A 26,297-nucleotide genomic window follows, 5' to 3' on the forward strand; every position below is an offset into this window, starting at 1 on the left:
TCCCCGTCAAGGAGAGGTACGAGTCCCCGTCAAGGAGAGGTACGAGTCCCCGTCCCGAGTCCCCGTCAAGGAGAGGTACGAGTCCCCGTCAAGTCAGTCCCCGTCAAGGAGAGGTACGAGTCAAGGAGAGGTACGAGTCCCCGTCAAGGAGAGGTACGAGTCCCCGTCAAGGAGGGGTACGAGTCCCCGTCAAGGAGGGGTACGAGTCCCCGTCAAGGAGGGGTACGAGTCCCCGTCAAGGAGGGGTACGAGTCCCCGTCAAGGAGGGGTACGAGTCCCCGTCAAGGAGGGGTACGAGTCCCCGCCAAGGAGGGGTACGAGTCGCCGCCAAGGAGGGGTACATGTAGGGAGCTGCGTCTGAAACGGCACCCTGTGGGCTCTGGTCAAAAGCAGGGCACTATATACTGTGTAGGGTGCTGCGTCTGAAACGGCACCCTGTGGGCTCTGGTCAAAAGCAGGCCACTATATACTGTGTAGGGAGCCATTTCAGACAGCGCCTCTGTGTGCAGCGGAATGTTCTCAACTGTTCGTCTTGACTTATCATGCAGAAGACTGAAACAGCAGCGGTTTAACTTCCTCTTTCTGTGTGGGGAAGTTGTTGTCCACAGTGTCAATGTTTGGGTTTCATCTGTCTATCTTCCGTGGTTTTGGTGGATTTTAATGAAGTTCCTCTAAGTAGTGAGAAAGATGTGGCCACTGTTCATGACTGTCTTTCTATGAAGAGATTTTATATTGCCACCGAAATAACTTGTCATATTTCATCGTGTGGTTCTCTAGAGATTGAGACAGTTTTTGATTTGCTACAAAGATAACAAGTGATACAACAAAACAGATTTTAAACGGTGTGGTTAAGTGATACAACAATACAGATTTTAAACAGTGTGGTTAAGTGATACAACAATACAGATTTTAAACAGTGTGGTTAAGTGATACAACAATACAGATTTTAAACAGTGTGGTTAAGTGATACAACAATACAGATTTAAACGGTGTGGTTAAGTGATACAACAATACAGATTTTAAACGGTGTGGTTAAGTGATACAACAATACAGATTTTAAACAGTGTGGTTAAGTGATACAACAATACCGATTTTAAACAGTGTGGTTAAGTGATACAACAATACCGATTTTAAACAGTGTGGTTAAGTGATACAACAAAACAGATTTTAAACAGTGTGGTTGGAAGCCTAAGGGGCTTGTAGAAAAACCACACCACAAAAATAAATGTTTATTAAAATAACTAATGGAACCTACTAATTCTAAATGTAATTGATCAGTAATCACAACATTCGGTTAAAGATCTGGCTACTGACGGTTAGAAAGCAAACATTTCCATTGTTTAGTGAAGGCCGAGGTCTTTTAGGTGGAAGGGGGAAGACGAGGCTTCGCCATGAGGGATGTGGCTGAACATAACGAGAGTACACTTCGACTGGTTTCACTATTACGCAGTGAAAACGAACCTCAACGGCACACAGGAGGAGATAGGAGTGCTCCCAGAACAGGAAACATAGGCTTACAGTGTGTGTGTGTGTGTGTGTGTGTGTGTGTGCACACCTCAACCTGATTTCTGTATGAAAGGAATATTGCCAGGTGTGGTTCTGTGTGAAATTGAAATGTCTGTTTCCTTCTCTCTTTCACCCCGTCTTTCAAACATTTTCCTTGTTGTATTTAACTAGCCTACATCTGGACCATCCCATTTATCACCGTACTCCTTAGTGTCATGGGAAGGAAACAGAACAGGAAGTGGATTTAACCGCCGTAGTGTTGGAAACAGACATCATTATGACGTTATCCATTGGCACACGTGTTTATTTCCCAAGCTACAGCACAATATTTAACACACAGCAGGTCTTTGAAGGACCAAAGAGATGTGATACTGCTATCGTCCCGGCCAAACATCTGTATGGCATCGTGTTCCAGAATGCCTCCCTCTGCTTCAGAGAGTCGTCTGTCTCAAGTGGCTTGTTTAGTCCTGTAGTGACAGCCAGACGGCTTCCTCCCGGGGGCTTGTTTAGTCCTGTAGTGACTGCCAGACGACTTCCTCCCGGGGGCTTGTTTAGTCCTGTAGTGACAGCCAGACGGCTTCCCCCCGGGGGCTTGTTTAGTCCTGTAGTGACAGCCAGACGGCTTCCCCCTGGGGGCTTGTTTAGTCCCGTAGTGACAGCCAGACGACTTCCCCCCCAAAAGGCACCTAAAGACTCGCAGACCATGAGAAACAAGATTCTCTGGTCTGATGAAACCAAGATTAAACTCTTTGGCCTGAATGCCAAGTGTCAGTGCTGGATGAAACCTGGCACCATCCCTATGGTGAAGCATGGTGGTGGCAGCATCATGCTGTGGGGATGTTTTTCAGCTGCAGGGACTGGGAGACTAGTCAGGATCGAGGGAAAGATGAACAGAGCAAAGTACAGAGAGATCCTTGATGAAAACCTACTCCAGAGCGCTCAGGACCTCAGACTGGGGCAGAGGTTCACCTTCCAACAGGACAACAACCCTAAGCACACAGCCAAGACAAGGCAGGAATGGCTTCGGGACAAGTCTCTGAATGTCCTTGAATGGCCCAGCTAGAGCCTGGATTTGAACCTGATCAAACATCTCTGGAGAAACCTGAAAATAACTGTGCAGTAATGCTCTCAATCCAACCTGACAGAGCTTGAGAGGATCAACAGAGAAGATTGAGAGAGAACACAGGTGTGCCAAGCTTGTAGCGTCATACCCAAGAAGACTCAAGTCTGTAATCGCTGCCAAAGGTGCTTCAACAAAGTACTGAGTAAAAGGTCTGAATACTTATGTAAATGTGATAATTCAGTTTTATTAAACCTGTTTTTGCCTGGTCATAATGTTTTTTTTTTTGTGTAGATTGAAAAGAAAACATTTTAGAATAAGGATGTAACGTAACCAAATGTGGAAAAAGTCAACTGGTCTGAATTCTTTCTGATCACCTTATGCAGTCTTTGTCTTCTGAGGTGGAACCTAATCGTGCATTTCCTCTCTAAGACAGGAAATGACGTTGAAATAGTGGGGACAACTTTGTGTGTGTGGGGGGGGTCCTTTTAAACATTTATGAAGGTTATTTAATTTTCATGACGGGTTTCATGCATAACCGTTGATTACGTGGTTATACGATACTTGTGAAAGCCTAACAGTGAGAGTCAGTGGACCTCTGTCTATTCTGTTGGTCTAATACAGATGTCTTTCTGGCATTCCCAACTCTGCAAATGGTTATCCCAGGTAACCAACTGATTTCACACAGTGTTGTTAGCCCTGTTCTCTCTGTTTTCTCTCTCTGTTTTCTCTCTACTCTGTTTTCTCTCTGTTTTCTCTCTCTACTCCGTTTTCTTTTCTCTCTGTTTTCTCTACACTCTCATTTAATGATATGCATGTCTCTGAACTCTGACCTCTTGATCTCATGGTTCTCTAGTTCTCTGTCAGAGGGGTGTTGCGTCACTCTTCCACCCACATTCTCTACGGTGTCCCCACTTCCTGTCTCACTGCAGATCCGGTCGCCAAGTCTCCCACGACTACTTGCTGCTTCAATGCCATTTTTGTTTTGAGAGGATTTGGGACAGCTGTCAGGAGATGCAGAGATGAAGAAATACAGGCTTTGGTGTCAACTACAGTTTTGGGGTCAGATATGTTCTCTTGGGTTAGGTGTAATCTGTAAAATCACACCCAATTGTAACTATTCCTAGTCTTCTCTAAACTGGTCTGTCCATTCTGGGTTCAGACTGTGTGTGTGTGTGTGTGTGTGTGTGTGTGTGTGTGTGTGTGTTTGTAGCCTATACTAGTGTGTGCTGTAAGGAGGTGTAGCATTGGTGCCGGAGGGGGCCTTGCTCAGAGCTCACAGAGCATCACATTCCAAAAGCCTGATTTTTAGCAACCTGTCTGAGGGGTGAGGTTACTCCGCTATCTCTGTCTGTCCCTCTCTGTCTGTCTCAGGTAACGCTATTGCTGTTTCACTGCTTCCGAGCACTGACCCAGATTATCTACTGGGAAGATGGAGAGACCTGTATCTACTGGGAAGATGGAGAGACCTGTATCTACTGGGAAGATGGAGAGACCTGTGTCTACTGGGAAGATGGAGGAGTAGAGACCTGCGTCTACTGGGAAGATGGAGGAGGAGTAGAGACCTGTATCTCCTGGGAAGATGGAGGAGGAGGAGTAGAGACCTGTATCTCCTGGGAAGATGGAGGAGGAGGAGTAGAGACCTGTGTCTCCTGGGAAGATGGAGGAGGAGCAGAGACCTGTGTCTCCTGGGAAGACGGAGGAGCAGAGACCTGTGTCTCCTGGGAAGACGGAGGAGCAGAGACCTGTGTCTCCTGGGAAGACGGAGGAGCAGAGACCTGCGTCTCCTGGGAAGACGGAGGAGCAGAGACCTGCGTCTCCTGGGAAGACGGAGGCTGTACATTTTGATACGTATCACATTAACACCGTTATGCTGTAGTTTTGGTGTGCAACATTGTTGCGGTGGAAGGGGTTGCAACGCTGTGAGAACTGCTGTAGTTTTGGCGTGCGCTCAATGTGCACTTTTCCTGCTTCCTCTATCTAACCGGCTGATTGATGCCTCTGTACTAGATAGAAGCATTAGGTTAACACCGTTATGCTGTTAGTTAGGCTGGTAATCTGACTCGGGGGAATTATACTGAACAAATGGTATCTACAAGGTAATCTGACTCAGGAGAATTATACTGAACAAATGATATCTACAAGTTAATCTGACTCAGGAGAATTATACTGAACAAATGGTATCTACAAGGTAATCTGACTCAGGAGAATTATACTGAACAAATGATATCTACAAGTTAATCTGACTCAGGAGAATTATACTGAACAAATGATATCTACAAGTTAATCTGACTCAGGAGAATTATACTGAACAAATGATATCTACAAGTTAATCTGACTCAGGAGAATTATACTGAACAAATGGTATCTACAAATTAATCTGACTCGGGGGAATTATACTGAACAAATGATATCTACAAGTTAATCTGACTCAGGAGAATTATACTGAACAAATGGTATCTACAAGTTAATCTGACTCAGGAGAATTATACTGAACAAATGATATCTACAAGTTAATCTGACTCAGGAGAATTATACTGAACAAATGGTATCTACAAGTTAATCTGACTCAGGAGAATTATACTGAACAAATGGTATCTACAAGTTAATCTGACTCAGGAGAATTATACTGAACAAATGGTATCTACAAGTTAATCTGACTCAGGAGAATTATACTGAACAAATGGTATCTACAAGTTAATCTGACTCGGGAGAATTATACTGAACAAATGGTATCTACAAGTTAATCTGACTCGGGAGAATTATACTGAACAAATGATATCTACAAGTTAATCTGACTCGGGAGAATTATACTGAACAAATGATATCTACAAGTTAATCTGACTCGGGAGAATTATACTGAACAAATGGTATCTACAAGTTAATCTGACTCAGGAGAATTATACTGAACAAATGGTATCTACAAGTTAATCTGACTCAGGAGAATTATACTGAACAAATGGTATCTACAAGTTAATCTGACTCGGGAGAATTATACTGAACAAATGGTATCTACAAGTTAATCTGACTCGGGAGAATTATACTGAACAAATGATATCTACAAGTTAATCTGACTCGGGAGAATTATACTGAACAAATGATATCTACAAGTTAATCTGACTCGGGAGAATTATACTGAACAAATGGTATCTACAAGTTAATCTGACTCGGGACAATTATACTGAACAAATGGTATCTACAAGTTAATCTGACTCGGGGGAATTATACTGAACAAATGATATCTACAAGTTAATCTGACTCAGGAGAATTATACTGAACAAATGGTATCTACAAGTTAATCTGACTCGGGAGAATTATACTGAACAAATGATATCTACAAGTTAATCTGACTCGGGAGAATTATACTGAACAAATGATATCTACAAGTTAATCTGACTCAGGAGAATTATACTGAACAAATGGTATCTACAAGTTAATCTGACTCGGGAGAATTATACTGAACAAATGATATCAATGCAACAATTTCAATGATTTTTCTGAGTTACAGTTCATATAATGAAATCAGTCAATTGAAATAAATAAATTAAACCCTAATCTATGGATTTCGCATGACTGGGAAGGGCCACAGCTATGCGTGGCCTTGGGAGGATATAGGCCCACTCACTGGGGAGCCAGGCCCACTCACTGGGGAGCCAGGCCCACTCACTGGGGAGCCAGGCCCACTCACTGGGGAGCCAGGCCCAGCATATCAGAATAGGTTTTTACGGCTTTTGGGATGCTAATATGACTAGGATTATCATCAACTAGCATGGGATGCTAATATGACTAGGATTATCATCAACTAGCATGGGATACTAATATGACTAGGATTATCAACAATTAGCATGGGTTGCTAATATGACTAGGATTATCAACAATTAGCATGGGTTGCTAATATGACTAGGATTATCATCAACTAGCATGGGATACTAATATGACTAGGATTATCATCAACTAGCATGGGTTGCTAATATGACTAGGATTATCATCAACTAGCATGGGATACTAATATGACTAGGATTATCATCAACTAGCATGGGTTGCTAATATGACTAGGATTATCATCAACTAGCATGGGTTGCTAATATGACTAGGATTATCAACAATTAGCATGGGTTGCTAATATGACTAGGATTATCATCAACTAGCATGGGTTGCTAATATGACTAGGATTATCATCAACTAGCATGGGTTGCTAATATGACTAGGATTATCAGTAACTAGCATGGGATACTAATATGACTAGGATTATCAACAATTAGCATGGGTTGCTAATATGACTAGGATTATCAGTAACTAGCATGGGATACTAATATGACTAGGATTATCAACAATTAGCATGGGTTGCTAATATGACTAGGATTATCAACAATTAGCATGGGTTGCTAATATGACTAGGATTATCAGTAACTAGCATGGGATACTAATATGACTAGGATTATCATCAACTAGCATGGGTTGCTAATATGACTAGGATTATCAGTAACTAGCATGGGATACTAATATGACTAGGATTATCAGTAACTAGCATGGGATACTAATATGACTAGGATTATCAACAATTAGCATGGGTTGCTAATATGACTAGGATTATCAGTAACTAGCATGGGATACTAATATGACTAGGATTATCAACAATTATCATGGGTTGCTAATATGACTAGGATTATCAGTAACTAGCATGGGTTAGCATATGACTAGGTTAGTGCCTTTGACAACTGGACAATGAAAGAAAGAATATTGTAAAATAATTGCCTCCACGGATATGGTCTGGTTTTTGGCTAGGCTATTCTGAAGCAAGGTAAGGCGTGCCTCGTTGTAAAACCTTCATGTTTCCAACTATTTAAGAATATGTTTTCAAAATGCATACTGCCTTCAACTCATTGCAGAGTGGTGTGTGAGGCGCTGGGGAAGCCTGCCTTCGTTGACAATTAATTTCATGTTTGAGATGCTGTAGCACCAGCTCTTGTGCTTTTGTGACAGAATATCCACTCAGACTGTATCTGTATGCTGGACGCATGTGATCAAATGCATAATGAATATACTGTTCACATCCAATTTAATTCCACTAAATGTTGCTAATTAACCCATTAACCATCCATCAATGAGGAGGTTCAAAAACATTTTCTCAATGGGATTTTTTCTTCTCCCTGACAATTGGCCACAAATACATTTCTTGATCTGCTTTTCAAATGTGTTTTATTGGCCAAAGGCCGGCTGTTACTGTCTAACAGACACCCTGTGTCCTTTATGACATGACCCAAATACAACTACCAAAACCAATGGTGAACCTGAACAATCCTAATCAGTAGTTGGGTAAAACACCATTTTATACAGCGGGTTTAGTAACAATGACCAACTACGTTGGTTGTCACTCCACTAATAAAGCCTATGATTTAACATTGCGAAAGCCATTTTAGAAGCATCTGAATGCTGAAGGAGCTGTGCAGATATAGCTTATTAGAACAGGGATAGGCCTACCTCTCGTTGGCGCACTATCCCAAACTGTCCACACAGTTATCTGCCAGTCACACAGGTCCCCAGGTCCAAGATGACAAAACTAAACCTTATATCTCCTCTCTCTCCCCAGGTCCAGAGGTCCAAGATGACTGAAGAGGTGATTGTCATCGCCAAGTTTGACTACCTGGCTCAGCAAGACCAGGAGTTGGACATTAAGAAGAACGAGCGGCTGTGGCTGCTGGACGACAGTAAGTCCTGGTGGAGGGTCCGCAACGCCACCAACAAGACCGGCTTCGTACCCTCCAACTACGTCGAGAGGAAGAACAACGCCAGGAAGGCATCCATCGTCAAGAACCTCAAAGACACACTAGGTCAGGAACTGTCCTAACCTTAACCTCAGACACACTAGGTCAGAAACTGTCCTAACCTTAACCTCAGTCAGAAACTGTCCTAACCTCAGTCACACTAGGTCAGGAACTGTCCTAACCTTAACCTCAGTCAGAAACTGTCCTAACCTCAGTCACACTAGGTCAGGAACTGTCCTAACCTTAACCTCAGTCAGAAACTGTCCTAACCTCAGACACACTAGGTCAGAAACTGTCCTAACCTTAACCTCAGTCAGAAACTGTCCTAACCTCAGTCACACTAGGTCAGGAACTGTCCTAACCTTAACCTCAGTCACACTAGGTCAGAAACTGTCCTGTGTGACAGTTATTATGACATGTAAACCCCGTAAACAGTGTAAAAAAAGTGTTATTTGATGTTCAATGAAAGCACATGTTTACTCCAGTACCAGCTTTTTGAGGAGCTGCTCTCTGACAGGTGATGGGCCATTCTGCTCATCAAACTGGGTTCTGTGTGGATGTCATGAAGACTAACAAAAATAGACAGTTGTTAATTTCATTCCACAAAATTATGCAAAATAACCTATAGGCCGATAAGCATCATTGGTGAAAATGTTCTGTGGCTAACCGGTTAACCATTAACATCCCTAGTGGAACTCAAAACACTCGGCTGGATTGTTATCTCTAAATATAATATTGTTGCTATATGGCCATGTAGGCTAATTTATCTGCCAGGGAAATCTGACCATACCTATATCCTCCTGATTCCTGCTTACAAGCAACAACTACAGCTCTGGCTTTTAGCTCAGTGTGGATGTTGTCTGTAATACGTGGCTTCTGGTTGGGAAATGTACGTACGGTCACTGTGGGGACGACGATCCCAGAACATATTCCAGTCTGTGCTAGTAAATCAGTCCTGTAGCATCCGTGTCATCTGACCACTTCCATATTGAGCGAGTCACTGGTACTTTCATTATTTTTTGCTTGTAAGCAGGAATCAGGAGGATATACACTGTAATTATGGTCAGATTTGCCAAATGCAGGGCGAGGGAGATGTTTGTGTGTGTAGTAAAGGTGGTCTTAATCTATTGTTTTTTTTTCTCCAGTTGCACATGCGTTTGTGTTGGGGGAGGGGTGTAATTATGTTGTGTGTGTGTGTTGGAGGGGGGTAATTATATTGTTGGGGGGGTGTAATTATATTTTGTGGGGGGGTGTAATTATATTGTGGGGGGGGTGTAATTGTGTGTGTTGGGGGAGGGGGGGGGTGTAATTATATTGTTGGGGGGTGTAATTATATTTTGTGGGGGGGTGTAATTATATTGTGGGGGGTGTAATTGTGTGTGTTGGGGGAGGGGGGGTGTAATTATATTTTGTGGGGGGTGTAATTATATTGTGGTGGCGGTGTAATTGTGTTGTGGGAGAGGGGGGGGGTGTAATTATATTGTTGGGGGGGTGTAATTATATTTTGTGGGGGGGGTGTAATTATATTGTGTCGGGGGGTGTAATTATATTGTGTCGGGGGGTGTAATTATGTTGTGGTGGCGGTGTAATTGTGTTGTGGGGGAGGGGGGGGGGTGTAATTATATTGTTGGGGGGGTGTAATTATATTGTGTCGGGGGGGTGTAATTATATTGTGTGGGGGGGTGTAATTATATTTTGTGGGGGGTATAATTATATTGTGTGTGGGGGGGGTGTAATTATATTGTGTGTGGGAGGGGGAGTGTAGTTGTGTGTGTGTGTGTGTGGGGGAGTGTAATTGTTGTGTTGGGGGGGTGTTGATTTTGTGTGTTTTTCTTCCTATGGCCCACCGGGAACAGAGGTCTTACCTGGACTTGAAGAACGCACTGCCACCTTTACAGGTTACAACTATAGCCTAGAGATTCAACCATGTTGTCCTACCCAGACTCTCTCCACCTTTACAGGTTACAACTATAGCCTAGAGATTCAACCATGTTGTCCCACCCAGACTCTCCTACTTGGTGATGTTGTCCCTGTGTTACAGACACCTCCTGCTTGGTGATGTTGTCCCTGTGTTACAGCCACCTCCTGCTTGGTGATGTTGTCCCTGTGTTACAGACACCTCCTGCTTGGTGATGTTGTCCCTGTGTTACAGACACCTCCTGCTTGGTGGTGATGTCCCTGTGTTACAGACACCTCCTGCTTGGTGATGTTGTCCCTGTGTTACAGACACCTCCTGCTTGGTGATGTTGTCCCTGTGTTACAGCCACCTCCTGCTTGGTGATGTTGTCCCTGTGTTACAGACACCTCCTGCTTGGTGATGTTGTCCCTGTGTTACAGCCACCTCCTGCTTGGTGATGTTGTCCCTGTGTTACAGACACCTCCTGCTTGGTGATGTTGTCCCTGTGTTACAGACACCTCCTGCTTGGTGATGTTGTCCCTGTGTTACAGACACCTCCTGCTTGGTGGTGATGTCCCTGTGTTACAGACACTTCCTGCTTGGTGATGTTGTCCCTGTGTTACAGCCACCTCCTGCTTGGTGATGTTGTCCCTGTGTTACAGACACCTCCTGCTTGGTGATGTTGTCCCTGTGTTACAGTGTGTATAGTGGTGATGTGTATAGTGGTGATGTGTAATAGTGGTGATGTGTATAGTGGTCTAAGTGGTGATGTGTGTAGGGGTGACGTGTATAGGGGTGATGTATATAGGGGTCTAGGTGGTGATGTGTATAGTGGTGATGTGTATAGTGGTCTAGGTGGTGATGTGTATAGGGGTGATGTGTATAGGGGTCTAGGTGGCGATGTGTATAGTGGTGATGTGTATAGTGGTCTAGGTGGTGATGTGTATAGGGGTGATGTGTATAGGGGTCTAGGTTGTGATGTGTATAGGGGTCTAGATTGTGATGTGTATAGTGGTCTAGATGGTGATGTGTATAGTAGTCTAGATGGTGATGTGTATAGTGGTGATGTGTATAGTGGTGATGTATATAGTGGTCTAGGTGGTGATGTGTATAGTGGTGATGTGTATAGTGGTCTAGGTGGTGATGTATATAGTGGTCTAGGTGGTGATGTATATAGTGGTGATGTGTATAGTAGTGATGTGTATAGTGGTCTAGGTGGTGATGTGTATAGTGGTCTTGGTGGTGATGTATATAGTAGTGATGTGTATAGTAGTCTAGGTGGTGATGTGTATAGTAGTGATGTGTATAGTGGTGATGTGTATAGTGGTCTAGGTGGTGATGTGTATAGTGGTCTAGGTGGTGATGTATATAGTAGTGATGTGTATAGTAGTGATGTGTATAGTAGTCTAGGTGGTGATGTGTATAGTAGTCTAGGTGGTGATGTGTATAGTGGTCTAAGTGGTGATGTGTATAGTAGTGATGTGTATAGTAGTGATGTGTATAGTAGTGATGTGTATAGTAGTCTAGGTGGTGATGTGTATAGTGGTCTAGGTGGTGATGTGTATAGTGGTCTAGGTGGTGATGTGTATAGTGGTCTAGGTGGTGATGTATATAGTAGTGATGTGTATAGTGGTCTAAGTGGTGATGTGTATAGTAGTCTAGGTGGTGATGTGTATAGTAGTCTAGGTGGTGATGTGTATAGTGGTCTAGGTGGTGATGTGTATAGTAGTCTAGATGGTGATGTGTATAGTGGTCTAGGTCGTGATGTGTATAGTAGTGATGTGTATAGTAGTCTAGGTGGTGATGTGTATAGTAGTCTAGGTGGTGATGTGTATAGTGGTCTAGGTGGTGATGTGTATAGTGGTGATGTGTATAGTGGTCTAGGTGGTGATGTGTATAGTGGTGATGTGTATAGGGGTCTAGGTGGTGATGTGTATAGTGGTCTAGGTGGTGATGTATATAGTGGTGATGTGTATAGTGGTCTAGGTGGTGATGTGTATAGTAGTGATGTGTATAGGGGTCTAGATGGTGATGTGTATAGGGGTCTAGGTGGTGATGTGTATAGTGGTCTAGGTGGTGATGTATATAGTGGTCTAGGTGGTGATGTGTATAGTGGTCTAGATGGTGATGTGTATAGTAGTCTAGGTGTTGATGTGTATAGTGGTGATGTGTATAGTGGTCTAGGTGGTGATGTGTATAGTAGTGATGTGTATAGGGGTCTAGATGGTGATGTGTATAGTGGTCTAGGTGGTGATGTGTATAGTGGTCTAGGTGGTGATGTGTATAGTAGTGATGTGTTTAGTGGTCTAGGAGGTGATGTGTATAGTAGTGATGTGTATAGTGGTCTAGATGGTGATAGAGGGTTGGTGACCACTAGAGGGTAACTAACTGTAGGTTGGCGACCACTAGAGGGTAACTGTAGGTTGGTGACCACTAGAGGGTAACTAACTGTAGGTTGGTGACCACTAAGAGGGTAACTGTAGGTTGGTGACCACTAAGAGGGTAACTGTAGGTTGGTGACCACTAGAGGGTAACTGTAGGTTGGCGACCACTAGAGGGTAACTGTAGGTTGGCGACCACTAGAGGGTAACTGTAGGTTGGCGACCACTAGAGGGTAACTGTAGGTTGGCGACCACTAGAGGGTAACTGTAGGTTGGCGACCACTAGAGGGTAACTGTAGGTTGGCGACCGCTAAGAGGGTAACTGTAGGTTGGTGACCACTAAGAGGGAAACTAAAGGTTTGTGTGTGGATGAGTTGGGTTGGGTGTCATCAGTGTGTCATGTTGTGTCTGCAGATGGTTGTTTGTTATAAGCGCGTCTCTACAGGCAACTGGAGCCGGAGCACAGAGTCCTGACTCACTGACTGTAGCTAACGTTCACAGGCAGTTAGACAGGCAGGCAGTTAGGCAGGCAGGCAGGCAGGCAGTTAGACAGACAGGCAGGCAGTTAGACAGACAGGCAGGCAGTTAGACAGACAGGCAGGCAGTTAGACAGACAGGCAGGCAGTTAGACAGACAGGCAGGCAGTTAGACAGACAGGCAGGCAGTTAGACAGACAGGCAGGCAGTTAGACAGAAAGGCAGGCAGGCAGTTAGGCAGTTAGACAGGCAGTTAGGCAGGCAGGCAGGCAGGCAGTTAGACACGCAGACAGGCAGGCAGACAGACACACAGACTCACACAGAGACGCACAGACACTCCTCTCTCTCCCCTCTCCCCCTCTCTCGCTCTGCCCTCTCTCCCCCTCTCTCGCTCCCCCCTCTCTCGCTCTCTCGTTCCCCCCTCTCCCCCTCTCTCGTTCCCCCCTCTCCCCCTCTCTCGTTCCCCCCTCTCCCCTCTCTCGTTCCCCCCTCTCCCCCTCTCTCGTTCCCCCCTCTCCCCCTCTCTCGTTCCCCCCTCTCCCCCTCTCTCGTTCCCCCCTCTCTCGCTCTCTCGTTCCCCCCTCTCCCCCTCTCTCGTTCCCCCCTCTCCCCCTCTCTCGTTCCCCCCTCTCCCCCTCTCTCGCCCTCTCTCCCCCTCTCTCCCACCTCTCTCCCACCTCTCTCGCTCCCCTCTCTCGCTCCCCTCTCTCGCTCCCCTCTCTCTCTCTCTCTCGCTCGCCTCTCTCTCTCTCGCTCCCCTCTCTCTCTCTCGCTCCCCTCTCTCTCTCTCGCTCCCCTCTCTCTCTCTCGCTCCCCTCTCTCTCTCTCGCTCCCCTCTCTCTCTCTCGCTCCCCTCTCTCTCTCTCGTTCCCCTCTCTCTCTCGTTCCCCTCTCTCTCTCGCTCCCCTCTCTCTCTCGCGCCCCTCTCTCTCTCGCACCCCTCTCTCTCTCGCTCCCCTCTCTCTCTCGCTCCCCTCTCTCTCTCGCTCCCCTCTCTCTCTCGCTCCCCTCTCTCTCTCGCTCCCCTCTCTCGCTCGCTCCCCTCTCTCTCTCGCTCCCCTCTCTCTCTCGCTCCCCTCTCTCTCTCGCTCCCCTCTCTCTCGCTCCCCTCTCTCTCGCTCCCCTCTCTCTCCTCCCCTCTCTCTCGCTCCCCTCTCTCTCCTCCCCTCTCTCTCCCCTCTCTCTCTCCCCTCTCTCTCTCCCCTCTCTCTCACCCCTCTCTCTCACCCCTCTCTCTCACCCCTCTCTCGCTCCCCTCTCTCGCTCCCCTCTCTCGCTCCCCTCTCTCTCGCTCCCCTTTCTCGCTCCCCCCTCTCTGTCTCTCTCGCTCCCCTCTCTGTCTCTCTCGCTCCCCTCTCTGTCTCTCTCGCTCCCCTCTCTGTCTCTCTCGCTCCCCTCTCTGTCTCTCTCGCTCCCCTCTCTGTCTCTCTCGCTCCCCTCTCTCTCGCTCCCCTCTCTCGCTCCCCTCTCTCTCGCTCCCCTCTCTCTCGCTCCCCTCTCTCTCGCTCCCCTCTCTCTCGCTCCCCTCTCTCCCCTCTCTCCCCTCTCTCCCCTCTCTCCCCTCTCTCTCGCTCCCCTCTCTCCCCTCTCTCTCGCTCCCCTCGCTCCCCTCTCTCTCGCTCCCCTGTCTCCCCTCTCTCTCGCTCCCCTCTCTCGCTCCCCTCTCTCGCTCCCCTCTCTCGCTCCCCTCTCTCTCGCTCCCCTCTCTCTCGCTCCCCTCTCTCTCGCTCCCCTCTCTCTCGCTCCCCTCTCTCTCGCTCCCCTCTCTCTCGCTCCCCTCTCTCTCGCTCCCCTCTCTCTCGCTCCCCTCTCTGTCTCTCTCGCTCCCCTCTCTGTCTCTCTCGCTCCCCTCTCTGTCTCTCTCTCTCTCTCCCCCTCTGTCTCGCTCTGTGTGTCCTCCCTCTGAGAAGGCTGTACTGGGCTCAGCAGGCAGTTAGCTGAAGCCTCTCTCCTTGCTCTCTATTGGCTGTGTCATGTCACATGTCCATGGAGTGGGCTGCCTGCCCTGTTCCTGTCTCTGGTTGTTCACACAGAATAAGCTGCAGCTGTAGTGGGAAGTGGAGAGAGAGAGGCTGGGAGAGAGAGGCCGGGGGCGAGAGAGAGAAAGGGAGCGCCCAAAATGAACATGGCTAACCTCTTCAAGCACTTTTTCCGTGAGTTTTACAATTTCTGGTCTTACCCAGATTCTCTGGCTTTCTGTAAAAATGTTTCTGGTGCGATTTTACTTAGAAAAAGCAGTTTTTTGAGAGTTTTCGAAGTTCAGTATTTGTTTTCCCTCCCAGAGTTTGGAGGTTGTCAGTTATTTCCTTCTTCCTCTCTCTGATTTCTGTCTGGTTTCGGGAGTTTTACACAATGTAAGAACAGCGATGTTGTGTGTTAGTTAGTTGGTGCTGTCTGTGTGTTTAAACCGAGCTGGTGAAACGGGGCGGATGTGATGCTAAAGCCCGATGCTAAAGCCCGATGCTAAAGCCTGGGATTGCTGCCTAACACACACACACACACACACACACACACACACACACACACACACACACACACACACACACACACACACACACACACGACCCTCTGTAATCCTACTACGCTGGAGTGGGCTGTAGTTTTCTATGCTGGAGTGGGCTGTAGTTTTCTATGCTGGAGTGGGCTGTAGTTTTCTATGCTGGAGTGGGCTGTAGTTTTCTATGCTGGAGTGGGCTGTAGTTTTCTATGCTGGAGTGGGCTGTAGTTTTCTATGCTGGAGTGGGCTGTAGTTTTCTATGCTGGAGTGGGCTGTAGTTTTCTATGCTGGAGTGGGCTGTAGTTTTCTATGCTGGAGTGGGCTGTAGTTTTCTATGCTGGAGTGGGCTGTAGTTTTCTATGCTGGAGTGGGCTGTAGTTTTCTATGCTGGAGTGGGCTGTAGTTTTCTATGCTGGAGTGGGCTGTAGTTTTCTATGCTGGAGTGGGCTGTAGTTTTCTATGCTGGAGTGGGCTGTAGTTTTCTACGCTGGAGTGGGCACTAGTCTATAGTGGGCACTAGTCTATAGTGGGCACTAGTCTATAGTGGGCACTAGTCTATAGTGGGCACTAGTCTATAGTGGGCACTAGTCTATAGTGGGCACTAGTCTATAGTGGGCACTAGTCTATAGTGGGCACTAGTCTATGGTGGGCACTAGTCTAGTAGTCTATAGTGGGCTGTAGTCTTGTGGTCTATAGTGGGCTGTAGTCTTGTGGTCTGTAGTGGGCTGTAGTCTTGTAGTCTTGTGGTCTATAGTGCTGCTGGATAATAATCCATTCTAGGTTCTTATCCATGTTTTGGAACTGAAGAGTATTTGGAAAGATGACTAAGCAGTAAACAAGTCTAGCTGGTTTCAGTCTGTAGAGTACATGTCATTTAAGGGGGGCTAGTCGTCTGACTCCCCTGTAGCCCAGGGAGGGTCCCCACTTGGAGGGGCTCTGGTTAGTGGGTCAGCCCTCCCGCTGTGTCGATTGATGATTCAAGGGTATCTCCTCCTCAGCCAGTTATCAGGAACAAGAATGTGATTACAGAGATACTTCTTTACCCCTCCCCTCTCTTTACCCTCCCCTCCCCTCTCTTTACCCTCCCCTCTCCTCTCGTTACCCTCCCCTCTCCTCTCGTTACCCTCCCCTCTCCTCTCTTTACCCTCCCCTCTCCTCTCTTTACCATCCTCTCTCTTTACCCTCCCCTCTCTTTACCCTCCCCTCTCTTTACCCTCCCCTCTCTTTACCCTCCCCTCTTTACCCTCCCCTCCTCTCTCTTTACCCTCCCCTCCTCTCTCTTTACCCTCCCCTCCCCTCTCTTTACCCTCCCCTCCTCTCTCTTTACCCTCCCCTCCTCTCTCTTTACCCTCCTCTCTCTTTACCCTCCTCTCTCTTTACCCTCCTCTCTCTTTACCCTCCCCTCCTCTCTCTTTACCCTCCTCTCTCTTTACCCTCCTCTCTCTTTACCCTCCTCTCTCTTTACCCTCCTCTCTCTTTACCCTCCCCTCTCTTTACCCTCCCCTCTCTTTACCCTCCCCTCTCTTTACCCTCCCCTCTCTTTACCCTCCCCTCTCTTTACCCTCCCCTCTCTTTACCCTCCCCTCTCTTTACCCTCCCCTCTCTTTACCCTCCCCTCTCTTTACCCTCCCCTCTCTTTACCCTCCCCTCTCCTTCTCTTTACCCTCCCCTCTCCTCTCTCTTTACCCTCCCCTCTCCTCTCTCTACCCTCCCCTCTCCTCTCTCTACCCTCCCCTCTCCTCTCTCTACCCTTCCCTCTCCTCTCTCTACCCTCCCCTCTCCTCTCTCTACCCTCCCCTCTCCTCTCTCTACCCTCCCCTCTCCTCTCTCTACCCTTCCCTCTCCTCTCTCTACCCTCCCCTCTCCTCTCTCTACCCTTCCCTCTCCTCTCTCTACCCTTCCCTCTCCTCTCTTTACCCTTCCCTCTCCTCTCTTTACCCTTCCCTCCCCTCTCTTTACCCTTCCCTCCCCTCTCTTTACCCTTCCCTCCCCTCTCTTTACCCTTCCCTCCCCTCTCTTTACCCTTCCCTCCCCTCTCTTTACCCTTTCCTCCCCTCTCTTTACCCTTCCCTCCCCTCTCTTTACCCTCCCCTCCCCTCTCTTTACCCTCCCCTCCTCACTGCTACGATTCTTCTTCAAAAGTCCTGGCGGTTTAGTAATCACACACTTTACTGTAGAGTAATGACTGCTCTGCCTCCTCTCTCTGTGGTGTGAGAGAGAGAGATCACGCTGGTTGGGCCTAGTTGTGGTAAAGATACAGGCTAGATTGTTGATGAGAGGAGCTCTTTAAAACCTTACATACCTGCTAACTAAACTATCTGAACTTTTACGTGGTTAAACGTTACAATCACTAGGAGCCTGGTACTCTCTCTGTTTCCTGTACTCACCCCCTTTCTCCCTTTCTGTTTCCTGTACTCACCCCCCTTCTCCCTTTCTGTTTCCCGTACTCACCTCCTTCTCCCTTTCTGTTTCCTGTACTCACCTCCTTCTCCCTTTCTGTTTCCTGTACTCACCTCCTTCTCCCTTTCTGTTTCCTGTACTCACCTCCTTCTCCCTTTCTGTTTCCTGTACTCACCTCCTTCTCCCTTTCTGTTTCCTGTACTCACCTTTCTCCCTTTCTGTTTCCTGTACTCACCTCCTTCTCCCTTGCTGTTTCCTGTACTCACCTCCTTCTCCCTTGCTGTTTCCTGTACTCACCTCCTTCTCCCTTTCTGTTTCCTGTACTCACCTCCTTCTCCCTTTCTGTTTCCTGTACTCACCTCCTTCTCCCTTTCTGTTTCCTGTACTCACCTCCTTCTCCCTTTCTGTTTCCTGTACTCACCTCCTTCTCCCTTTCTGTTTCCTCTCCCTACCCCCTCCTTGTCCCTTTCTGTTCTCCTCTCCCTACCCCCTCCTTGTCCCTTTCTGTTCTCCTCTCCCTACCCCCTCCTTGTCCCTTTCTGTTCTCCTCTCCCTACCCCCTCCTTGTCCCTTTCTGTTCTCTCTCCCTACCCCCTCCTTGTCCCTTTCTGTTCTCCTCTCCCTACCCCCTCCTTGTCCCTTTCTGTTTCCTCTCCCTACCCACTCCTTGTCCCTTTCTGTTTCCTCTCCCTACCCCCTCCTTGTCCCTTTCTGTTTCCTCTCCCTACCCCCTCCTTGTCCCTTTCTGTTCTCCTCTCCCTACCCCCTCCTTGTCCCTTTCTGTTCTCCTCTCCCTACCCCCTCCTTGTCCCTTTCTGTTCTCCTCTCCCTACCCCCTCCTTGTCCCTTTCTGTTCTCCTCTCCCTACCTCCTCCTTGTCCCTTTCTGTTCTCCTCTCCCTACCCCCTCCTTGTCCCTTTCTGTTCTCCTCTCCCTACCCCCTCCTTGTCCCTTTCTGTTCTCCTCTCCCTACCCCCTCCTTGTCCCTTTCTGTTCTCCTCTCCCTACCCCCTCCTTGTCCCTTTCTGTTCTCCTCTCCCTACCCCCTCCTTGTCCCTTTCTGTTCTCCTCTCCCTACCCCCTCCTTGTCCCTTTCTGTTCTCCTCTCCCTACCCCCTCCTTGTCCCTTTCTGTTCTCCTCTCCCTACCCCCTCCTTGTCCCTTTCTGTTCTCCTCTCCCTACCCCCTCCTTGTCCCTTTCTGTTCTCCTCTCCCTACCCCCTCCTTGTCCCTTTCTGTTCTCCTCTCCCTACCCCCTCCGTGTCCCTTTCTGTTCTCCTCTCCGTGTCCCTTTCTGTTCTCCTCTCCTTGTCCCTTTCTGTTCTCCTCCCTCCCCTTTCCCCTCTCCTTGTCCCTTTCTGTTCTCCTCTCCCTACCCCCTCCTTGTCCCTTTCTGTTCTCCTCTCCCTACCCCCTCCTTGTCCCTTTCTGTTCTCCTCTCCCTCTCCGTGTCCCTTTCTGTTCTCCTCTCCTTGTCCCTTTCTGTTCTCCTCTCCTTGTCCCTTTCTGTTCTCCTCTCCTTGTCCCTTTCTGTTCTCCTCTCCTTGTCCCTTTCTGTTCTCCTCTCCCTCTCCGTGTCCCTTTCTGTTCTCCTCTCCTTGTCCCTTTCTGTTCTCCTCTCCCTCTCCGTGTCCCTTTCTGTTCTCCTCTCCCTACCCCCTCCTTGTCCCTTTCTGTTCTCTCCCTCTCCGTGTCCCTTTCTGTTCTCCTCTCCCTCTCCTTGTCCCTTTCTGTTCTCCTCTCCCTCTCCGTGTCCCTTTCTGTTCTCTCCCTCTCCGTGTCCCTTTCTGTTCTCCTCTCCCTCTCCTTGTCCCTTTCTGTTCTCCTCTCCCTCTCCTTGTCCCTTTCTGTTCTCCTCTCCCTCTCCGTGTCCCTTTCTGTTCTCCTCTCCCTCTCCGTGTCCCTTTCTGTTCTCCTCTCCCTCTCCGTGTCCCTTTCTGTTCTCCTCTCCCTCTCCTTGTCCCTTTCTGTTTCTTGGTCTGATGAGGAACATTCAGACGCTGCAGTTGATACGTCCATGATGTTGATTCTTCCAGGTATTGAGTTATTATATATGAATTGTGTTATTATATTCCAGCACCTATTAAACTGTCTGTTATAACTGTTACGGCCCTGTGTATTGATGAGGAATTTAACAGCTGTAGAGGTACGAGGCAGACGATTTGGTGAATAAGTCTGATTGCTTGACTTACTGTAAATTGAGAAATGATGAGACTTAAACTGAACAAAAAAAATTGTATTATGAAACCAAGATAAATGACCATGTATGAATGATTTAACTCTTTCATTGAATCAGATGGCTCATTCATCACAAAACCATTTGATGTTGCCAATTATTTTAATGATTACTTCATAGTGGGCAAACTTAGGCAGGAAATGCCAACAACAAACAGTGAGTCATCATATTCATGCATAAAATAACTAATAATGAAAGATAAGCATTGCAATTTTGGTATTTCATAAAGTTAGTGTGGGAGAGGTGTTATCGATCAATAATGACAAACCTCCTGGCATTGACCACTTAGATGGAAAGCTACTGAGGATGGTAGGAGTGGCTTTAGACTCAGCCATCTGTCATATCTTTCTGGGGGTGTAACAGGTGGGTCTGAAAAGAGTGATGTAGTTGATGGGGGTGTAAACAGGTGGGTCTGGACAGAGTGATGTAGTTGATGGGGGTGTGAGCAGGTTGGTCTGGACAGAGTGATGTAGTTGATGGGGGTGTAACAGGTGGGTCTGGACAGGGTGATGTAGTTGATGGGGGTGTACACAGGTGGGTCTGGACAGAGTGATGTAGTTGATGGGGGTGTAACAGGTGGGTCTGGACAGGGTGATGTAGTTGATGGGGGTGTAACAGGTGGGTCTGGACAAGGTGATGTAGTTGATGGGGGTGTAACAGGTGGGTCTGGACAGGGTGATGTAGTTGATGGGGGTGTAACAGGTGGGTCTGGACAGGGTGATGTAGTTGATGGGGGTGTAACAGGTGGGTCTGGACAGGGTGATGTAGTTGATGGGGGTGTAACAGGTGGGTCTGGACAGGGTGATGTAGTTGATGGGGGTGTAACAGGTGGGTCTGGACAGGGTGATGTAGTTGATGGGGGTGTAACAGGTGGGTCTGGACAGAGTGATGTAGTTGATGGGGGTGTGAGCAGGTTGGTCTGGACAGAGTGATGTAGTTGATGGGGGTGTAACAGGTGGGTCTGGACAGGGTGATGTAGTTGATGGGGGTGTGCACAGGTGGGTCTGGACAGGGTGATGTAGTTGATGGGGGTGTAACAGGTGGGTCTGGACAGGGTGATGTAGTTGATGGGGGGGTGTAACAGGTGGGTCTGGACAGGGTGATGTAGTTGATGGGGGTGTAACAGGTGGGCCTGGACAGGGTGATGTAGTTGATGGGGGTGTAACAGGTGGGTCTGGACAGGGTGATGTAGTTGATGGGGGTGTAACAGGTGGGTCTGGACAGGGTGATGTAGTTGATGGGGGTGTAACAGGTGGGTCTGGACAGGGTGATGTAGTTGATGGGGGTGTAACAGGTGGGTCTGGACAGGGTGATGTAGTTGATGGGGGTGTAACAGGTGGGTCTGGACAGAGTGATGTAGTTGATGGGGGTGTGAGCAGGTTGGTCTGGACAGAGTGATGTAGTTGATGGGGGTGTAACAGGTGGGTCTGGACAGGGTGATGTAGTTGATGGGGGTGTACACAGGTGGGTCTGGACAGGGTGATGTAGTTGATGGGGGTGTGACAGGTGGGTCTGAACAGGGTGATTTAGTTGATGGGGGTGTAACAGGTGGGTCTGGACAGGGTGATGCCTTTAATTGTTTTTGTTTAGTTCTGTCCTTGAGCTGTTCTGTGTAGACCCCAGGAAGAGTAGCTTCTGCTTTTTGCAACAGCTAATGGGATCCTCGTAAAATACCAAATAACCTTCCTTCCTTCCTTCCTTCCTTCCCTCATTCCCTCCCTCCCCTCTTCATTCCCTCCCTCCCCTCCCTCATTCCCTCCCTCCCCTCCCTCATTCCCTCCCTCCCTCCCTCCCTTTCTGTTTCCTGCCTTGGCCTCCTCAGCGAGGGAGCGGAAGCTCTAATTTGAGACACATTTCTCCCGAGGAGCAGCAACAGGAAGTGAGGGGGAGGCAGATGGCCGGGCCTGTTGAAGAACAGCTAGCTCCATAAACCTGATAGACAGACAAAGGAAATATCCACACCACCATTTGGGGCGGCAGGTAGCCTAGTGGTTAGGGCGTTGGGACAGTTCCCGAAAGGTTGCTGGATCGAATCCCCGAGCTGACAAGGTTCTGCCCCTGAACAAGGCAGTTAACCCACTGTTCCCTGGTAGGCCGTCATTGTAAATAAGAATTTGTTCTTAACTGACTTGCCTAGTTGAATAAAAAATATATAAAAATGGTCTGCTGGATAGATCACAACTACTGCATTAGTCTATAACCCTAGGAGAAGTCTCTCTCTGGGATAACCCTTAGACACCTTGATATAACCCTAGGAGAAGTCTCTCTGGGATAACCCTTAGACACGTTGATATAACCCTAGGAGAAGTCTCTCTGGGATAACCCTTAGACACGTTGATATAACTCTAGGAGAAGTCTCTCTGGGATAACCCTTAGACACGTTGATATAACCCTAGGAGAAGTCTCTCTGGGATAACCCTTAGACAAGTTGATATAACCCTAGGAGAAGTCTCTCTGGGATAACCCTTAGACAAGTTGATATAACTCTATAACCCTTAGGATATAACTCTAGAAGTCTCTCTGGGATAACCCTTAGACACCTTGATATAACCCTAGGAGAAGTCTCTCTGGGATAACCCTTAGACACGTTGATATAACCCTAGGAGAAGTCTCTCTGGGATAACCCTTAGACAAGTTGATATAACCCTAGGAGAAGTCTCTCTGGGATAACCCTTAGACAAGTTGATATAACTCTAGGAGAAGTCTCTCTATAGGATAAACCTTAGACACGTTGATATAACCCTAGGAGAAGTCTCTCTGGGATAACCCTTAGACAAGTTGATATAACCCTAGGAGAAGTCTCTCTGGGATAACCCTTAGCCAAGTTGATATAACTCTAGGAGAAGTCTCTCTATGGGATAACCCTTAGACACGTTGATATAACCCTAGGAGAAGTCTCTCTATGGGATAACCCTTAGACAAGTTGATATAACCCTAGGAGAAGTCTCTCTGGGATAACCCTTAGACAAGTTGATATATCTCTAGGATACGTCTCTCTATGGGATAACCCTTAGACACGTTGATATAACCCTAGGAGAAGTCTCTCTATGGGATAACCTTTAGACAAGTTGATATAACCCTAGGAGAAGTCTCTCTATGGGCTAACCCTTAGACAAGTTGATATAACCCTAGGAGAAGTCTCTCTATGGGCTAACCCTTAGACAAGTTGATATAACCCTAGGAGAAGTCTCTCTATGGGCTAACCCTTAGACAAGTTGATATAACCCTAGGAGAAGTCTCTCTATGGGATAACCCTTAGACAAGTTGATATAACCCTAGGAAAAGTCTCTCTATGGGCTAACCCTTAGACAAGTTGATATAACCCTAGGATACGTCTCTCTATATACTAACCCTTGGACAAGTTGATATAACCCTAGGAGAAGTCTCTCTATAGACTAACCCTTAGACAAGTTGATACAGTGCCTTGCGAAAGTATTCGGCCCCCTTGAACTTTGCAACCTTTTGCCACATTTCAGGCTTCAAACATAAATATATAAAACTGTATTTTTTTGTGAAGAATCAACAACAAGTGGGACACAATCATGAAGTGGAACGACATTTATTGGATATTTCAAACTTTTTTAACAAATCAAAAACTGAAAAATTGGCCGATACAAGAATCCTAACTCAGTTGCCAGAGAGGAAGGAAACTGCTGAGGGATTTCAGCATGAAACTAATGGTGATTTTAATATCGTTTTAATGGCTGTGATAGGAGAGAACCGAGAATGTATTAACAACGTTGTAGCTACTCAGTAATACTAACCTAAATTACAGTGGTGCAAATCTAACACATCACTGAGTACGGCTTTCCATATTTTCAAGCATTGTGGTGGCTGTATCATGTCATAGGTATACTTGTCTTTAGCAAGGCATGGTGAGTTTTTCAGGATAAAAGGAAACAAGTAGAGCTAAGCACAGGCAATATCCTAGAGGAAAACCTGGTTGTCTGCTTTCCAACAGACACTGGGAGACAATTTCACCTTTCAGCAGGACAATAACCCACAACACAAGGCCAAATATACACTGGATTATTTTACCAAGAAAACTGTGAATGTTCCTGAGTGGCAGAGTTACAGTTTTAACTGAAATCTGGTTAAATCTATTGCAAATGGTTTTCTAGAAAATATAAACAACAAACCAGACAGAGCAAGAATAATGAGCAATTGTTTCACAATCCAGGTGTGGAAATCTCTTGGAGATGTTCCCAAAAAGACTCACAGCTGTAATCTCTGTCAAAGGTATTTCTAGCACTTATTGACCATTAGAGGAAGGGGAAAAGGAGGGACAGGAGGAGGAGGAGGGACAGGCGGAGGGACACGAGAAGGTTGGGCGACAGGAGGAAGAGGCATTGGCTTCCTTCTTCAATGACCACCGCTCAGTGTTTCCTCTCCTCACTTTTCTTAGACAATAAAGCTGTTTCCTCATCTAATCCCTCTGCTGCTGCCTCGGCCACATTGTTCTCAACACCAATATGCTGGTTACTTTTGCTATTATGCACATAGCAACACGGTCTAGGAAAAGACGCCAATTCAACCGCGCACTGATGTTTCAGAACTGTGGACAGGGACTGCTATCCAACGTCGGAGAAAACACATTTTTTATAATATTACAGTTGAAGTCGGAAGTTTACAAACACCTTAGCCAAATACATTTAAACTTTGTTTTTCACAATTCCTGACATTTAATCCTAGTAAAGATTCCCTGTTTTAGGTCAGTTAGAATCACCACTTTATTTTAAGAATGTGAAATGTCAGAATAATAGAATGATTTATTTCAGCTTTTATTTCTTTCATTACATTCCCACTGGGTCAGAAGTTTACATACACTCAGTATTTGGTAGCATTGCCTTTAAATGGTTTAACTTGGGTCAAATGTTTTGGGTAGCCTTCCACAAGCTTCCCACAATAAGTTGGGTGAATATTGGCCCATTCCTCCTGACAGAGCTGGTGGAACTAAGTCAGGTTTATAGGCCTCCTTGCTCGCACACGGTTTTTCAGTTCTTCCCACAAATGTTCTAATGGATTGAGGTCAGGGCTTTGTGATGGCCACTCCAATAGCTTGACTTTGTTGTCCTTAAGCCATTTTGCCACAACTTTGGAAGTATGCTTGGGGTCATTGTCCATTTGGAAGACCCATTTGAGACCAAGCTTTAACTTCCTGACTGATGTCTTGAGATGTTGCTTCAATATATCCACCTAATTTTCCTACCTCATGAAGCCATCTATTTTGTGAAGTGCACCCGTCCCTCCTGCAGCAAAACACCCCCACAACATGATGCTGCCACCCCTGTGCTTCACGGTTGGGATGGTGTTCTTCGCCTTGCAAGCCTCCCCCTTTATCCTCCAGACATAACGCTGGTCATTATGGCCAAACATTTCTATTTTTGTTTCATCAGACCAGAGGACATTTTATGACGGTTGCGTGGTCCCATGGTGTTTATACTTCGTACTGTAGTTTTGTACAGTTGAACATGGTACCTTCAGGCGTTTGGAAATTGCTCCCAAGGATGAGCCAGACTTGTCAGTCTACAATTATTTTTTTCTGAGGTCTTGGCTGATTTCTTTTGATTTTCCCATGATGTCAAGCAAAGAGGCACTGAGTTTGAAGGTAGGCCTTGAAATACATCCACAGGTACACCTCCAATTGACTCAAATGATGTCAATTAGCCTATCAGAAGCCATGACATCATTTTCTGGAATTTTCCAAGCTGTTTAAAGGCACAGTCAACTTAGTGTATGTAAACTTCTGACCCACTGGAATTGTGATACAGTGAAATAATCTGTCTGTAAACAATTGTTGGAAAAATGACTTGTGTCCTGCACAAAGTAGATGTCCTAACCGACTTACCAAAACCATAGTTTGTCAACAAGAAATTTATGGAGTGGTTGACAAACAAGTTTTAATGACTCCAACCTAAGTGGATGTAAACTTCCAACTTCAACTGTATCTATATTCTGTAGATCTGATCTATATCTTCAACTGTATCTATATTCTGTAGATCTGATCTTCAACTGTATGTTTATTAGTGCTGCACCATTGTTCTTACGTAGTATAACTAATTTCAGTAGGACATGTCTT

General features: G+C 46.7%; 1 protein-coding gene across 3 annotated transcripts in view; it reads left to right on the forward strand.

Annotated features, from left to right (window-relative positions):
* LOC139366868 (SH2/SH3 adapter protein Nck1-like) overlaps positions 1-26,297 on the forward strand; it is a 48,804-nt gene that overhangs the window by 11,973 nt on the left and 10,534 nt on the right. The window contains exons 1-3 of one of the 3 annotated variants that reach the window (XM_071104564.1): positions 4,414-4,665; positions 5,954-6,181; positions 6,224-8,397. In XM_071104564.1, coding sequence (XP_070960665.1) covers positions 8,118-8,397 — 280 coding nt within the window. In that variant the 5' untranslated portion in view covers positions 4,414-4,665; positions 5,954-6,181; positions 6,224-8,117. Of the gene's footprint in view, positions 1-4,413; positions 4,666-5,953; positions 6,182-6,223; positions 8,398-15,166; positions 15,239-26,297 lie in introns of those variants that run through there. The other 2 variants (XM_071104566.1, XM_071104567.1) reach the window with 2 other exon arrangements.

This window comes from Oncorhynchus clarkii, chromosome 15 (genome assembly GCF_045791955.1).
Source record: "Oncorhynchus clarkii lewisi isolate Uvic-CL-2024 chromosome 15, UVic_Ocla_1.0, whole genome shotgun sequence".
Lineage (NCBI taxonomy): Eukaryota > Metazoa > Chordata > Actinopteri > Salmoniformes > Salmonidae > Oncorhynchus > Oncorhynchus clarkii.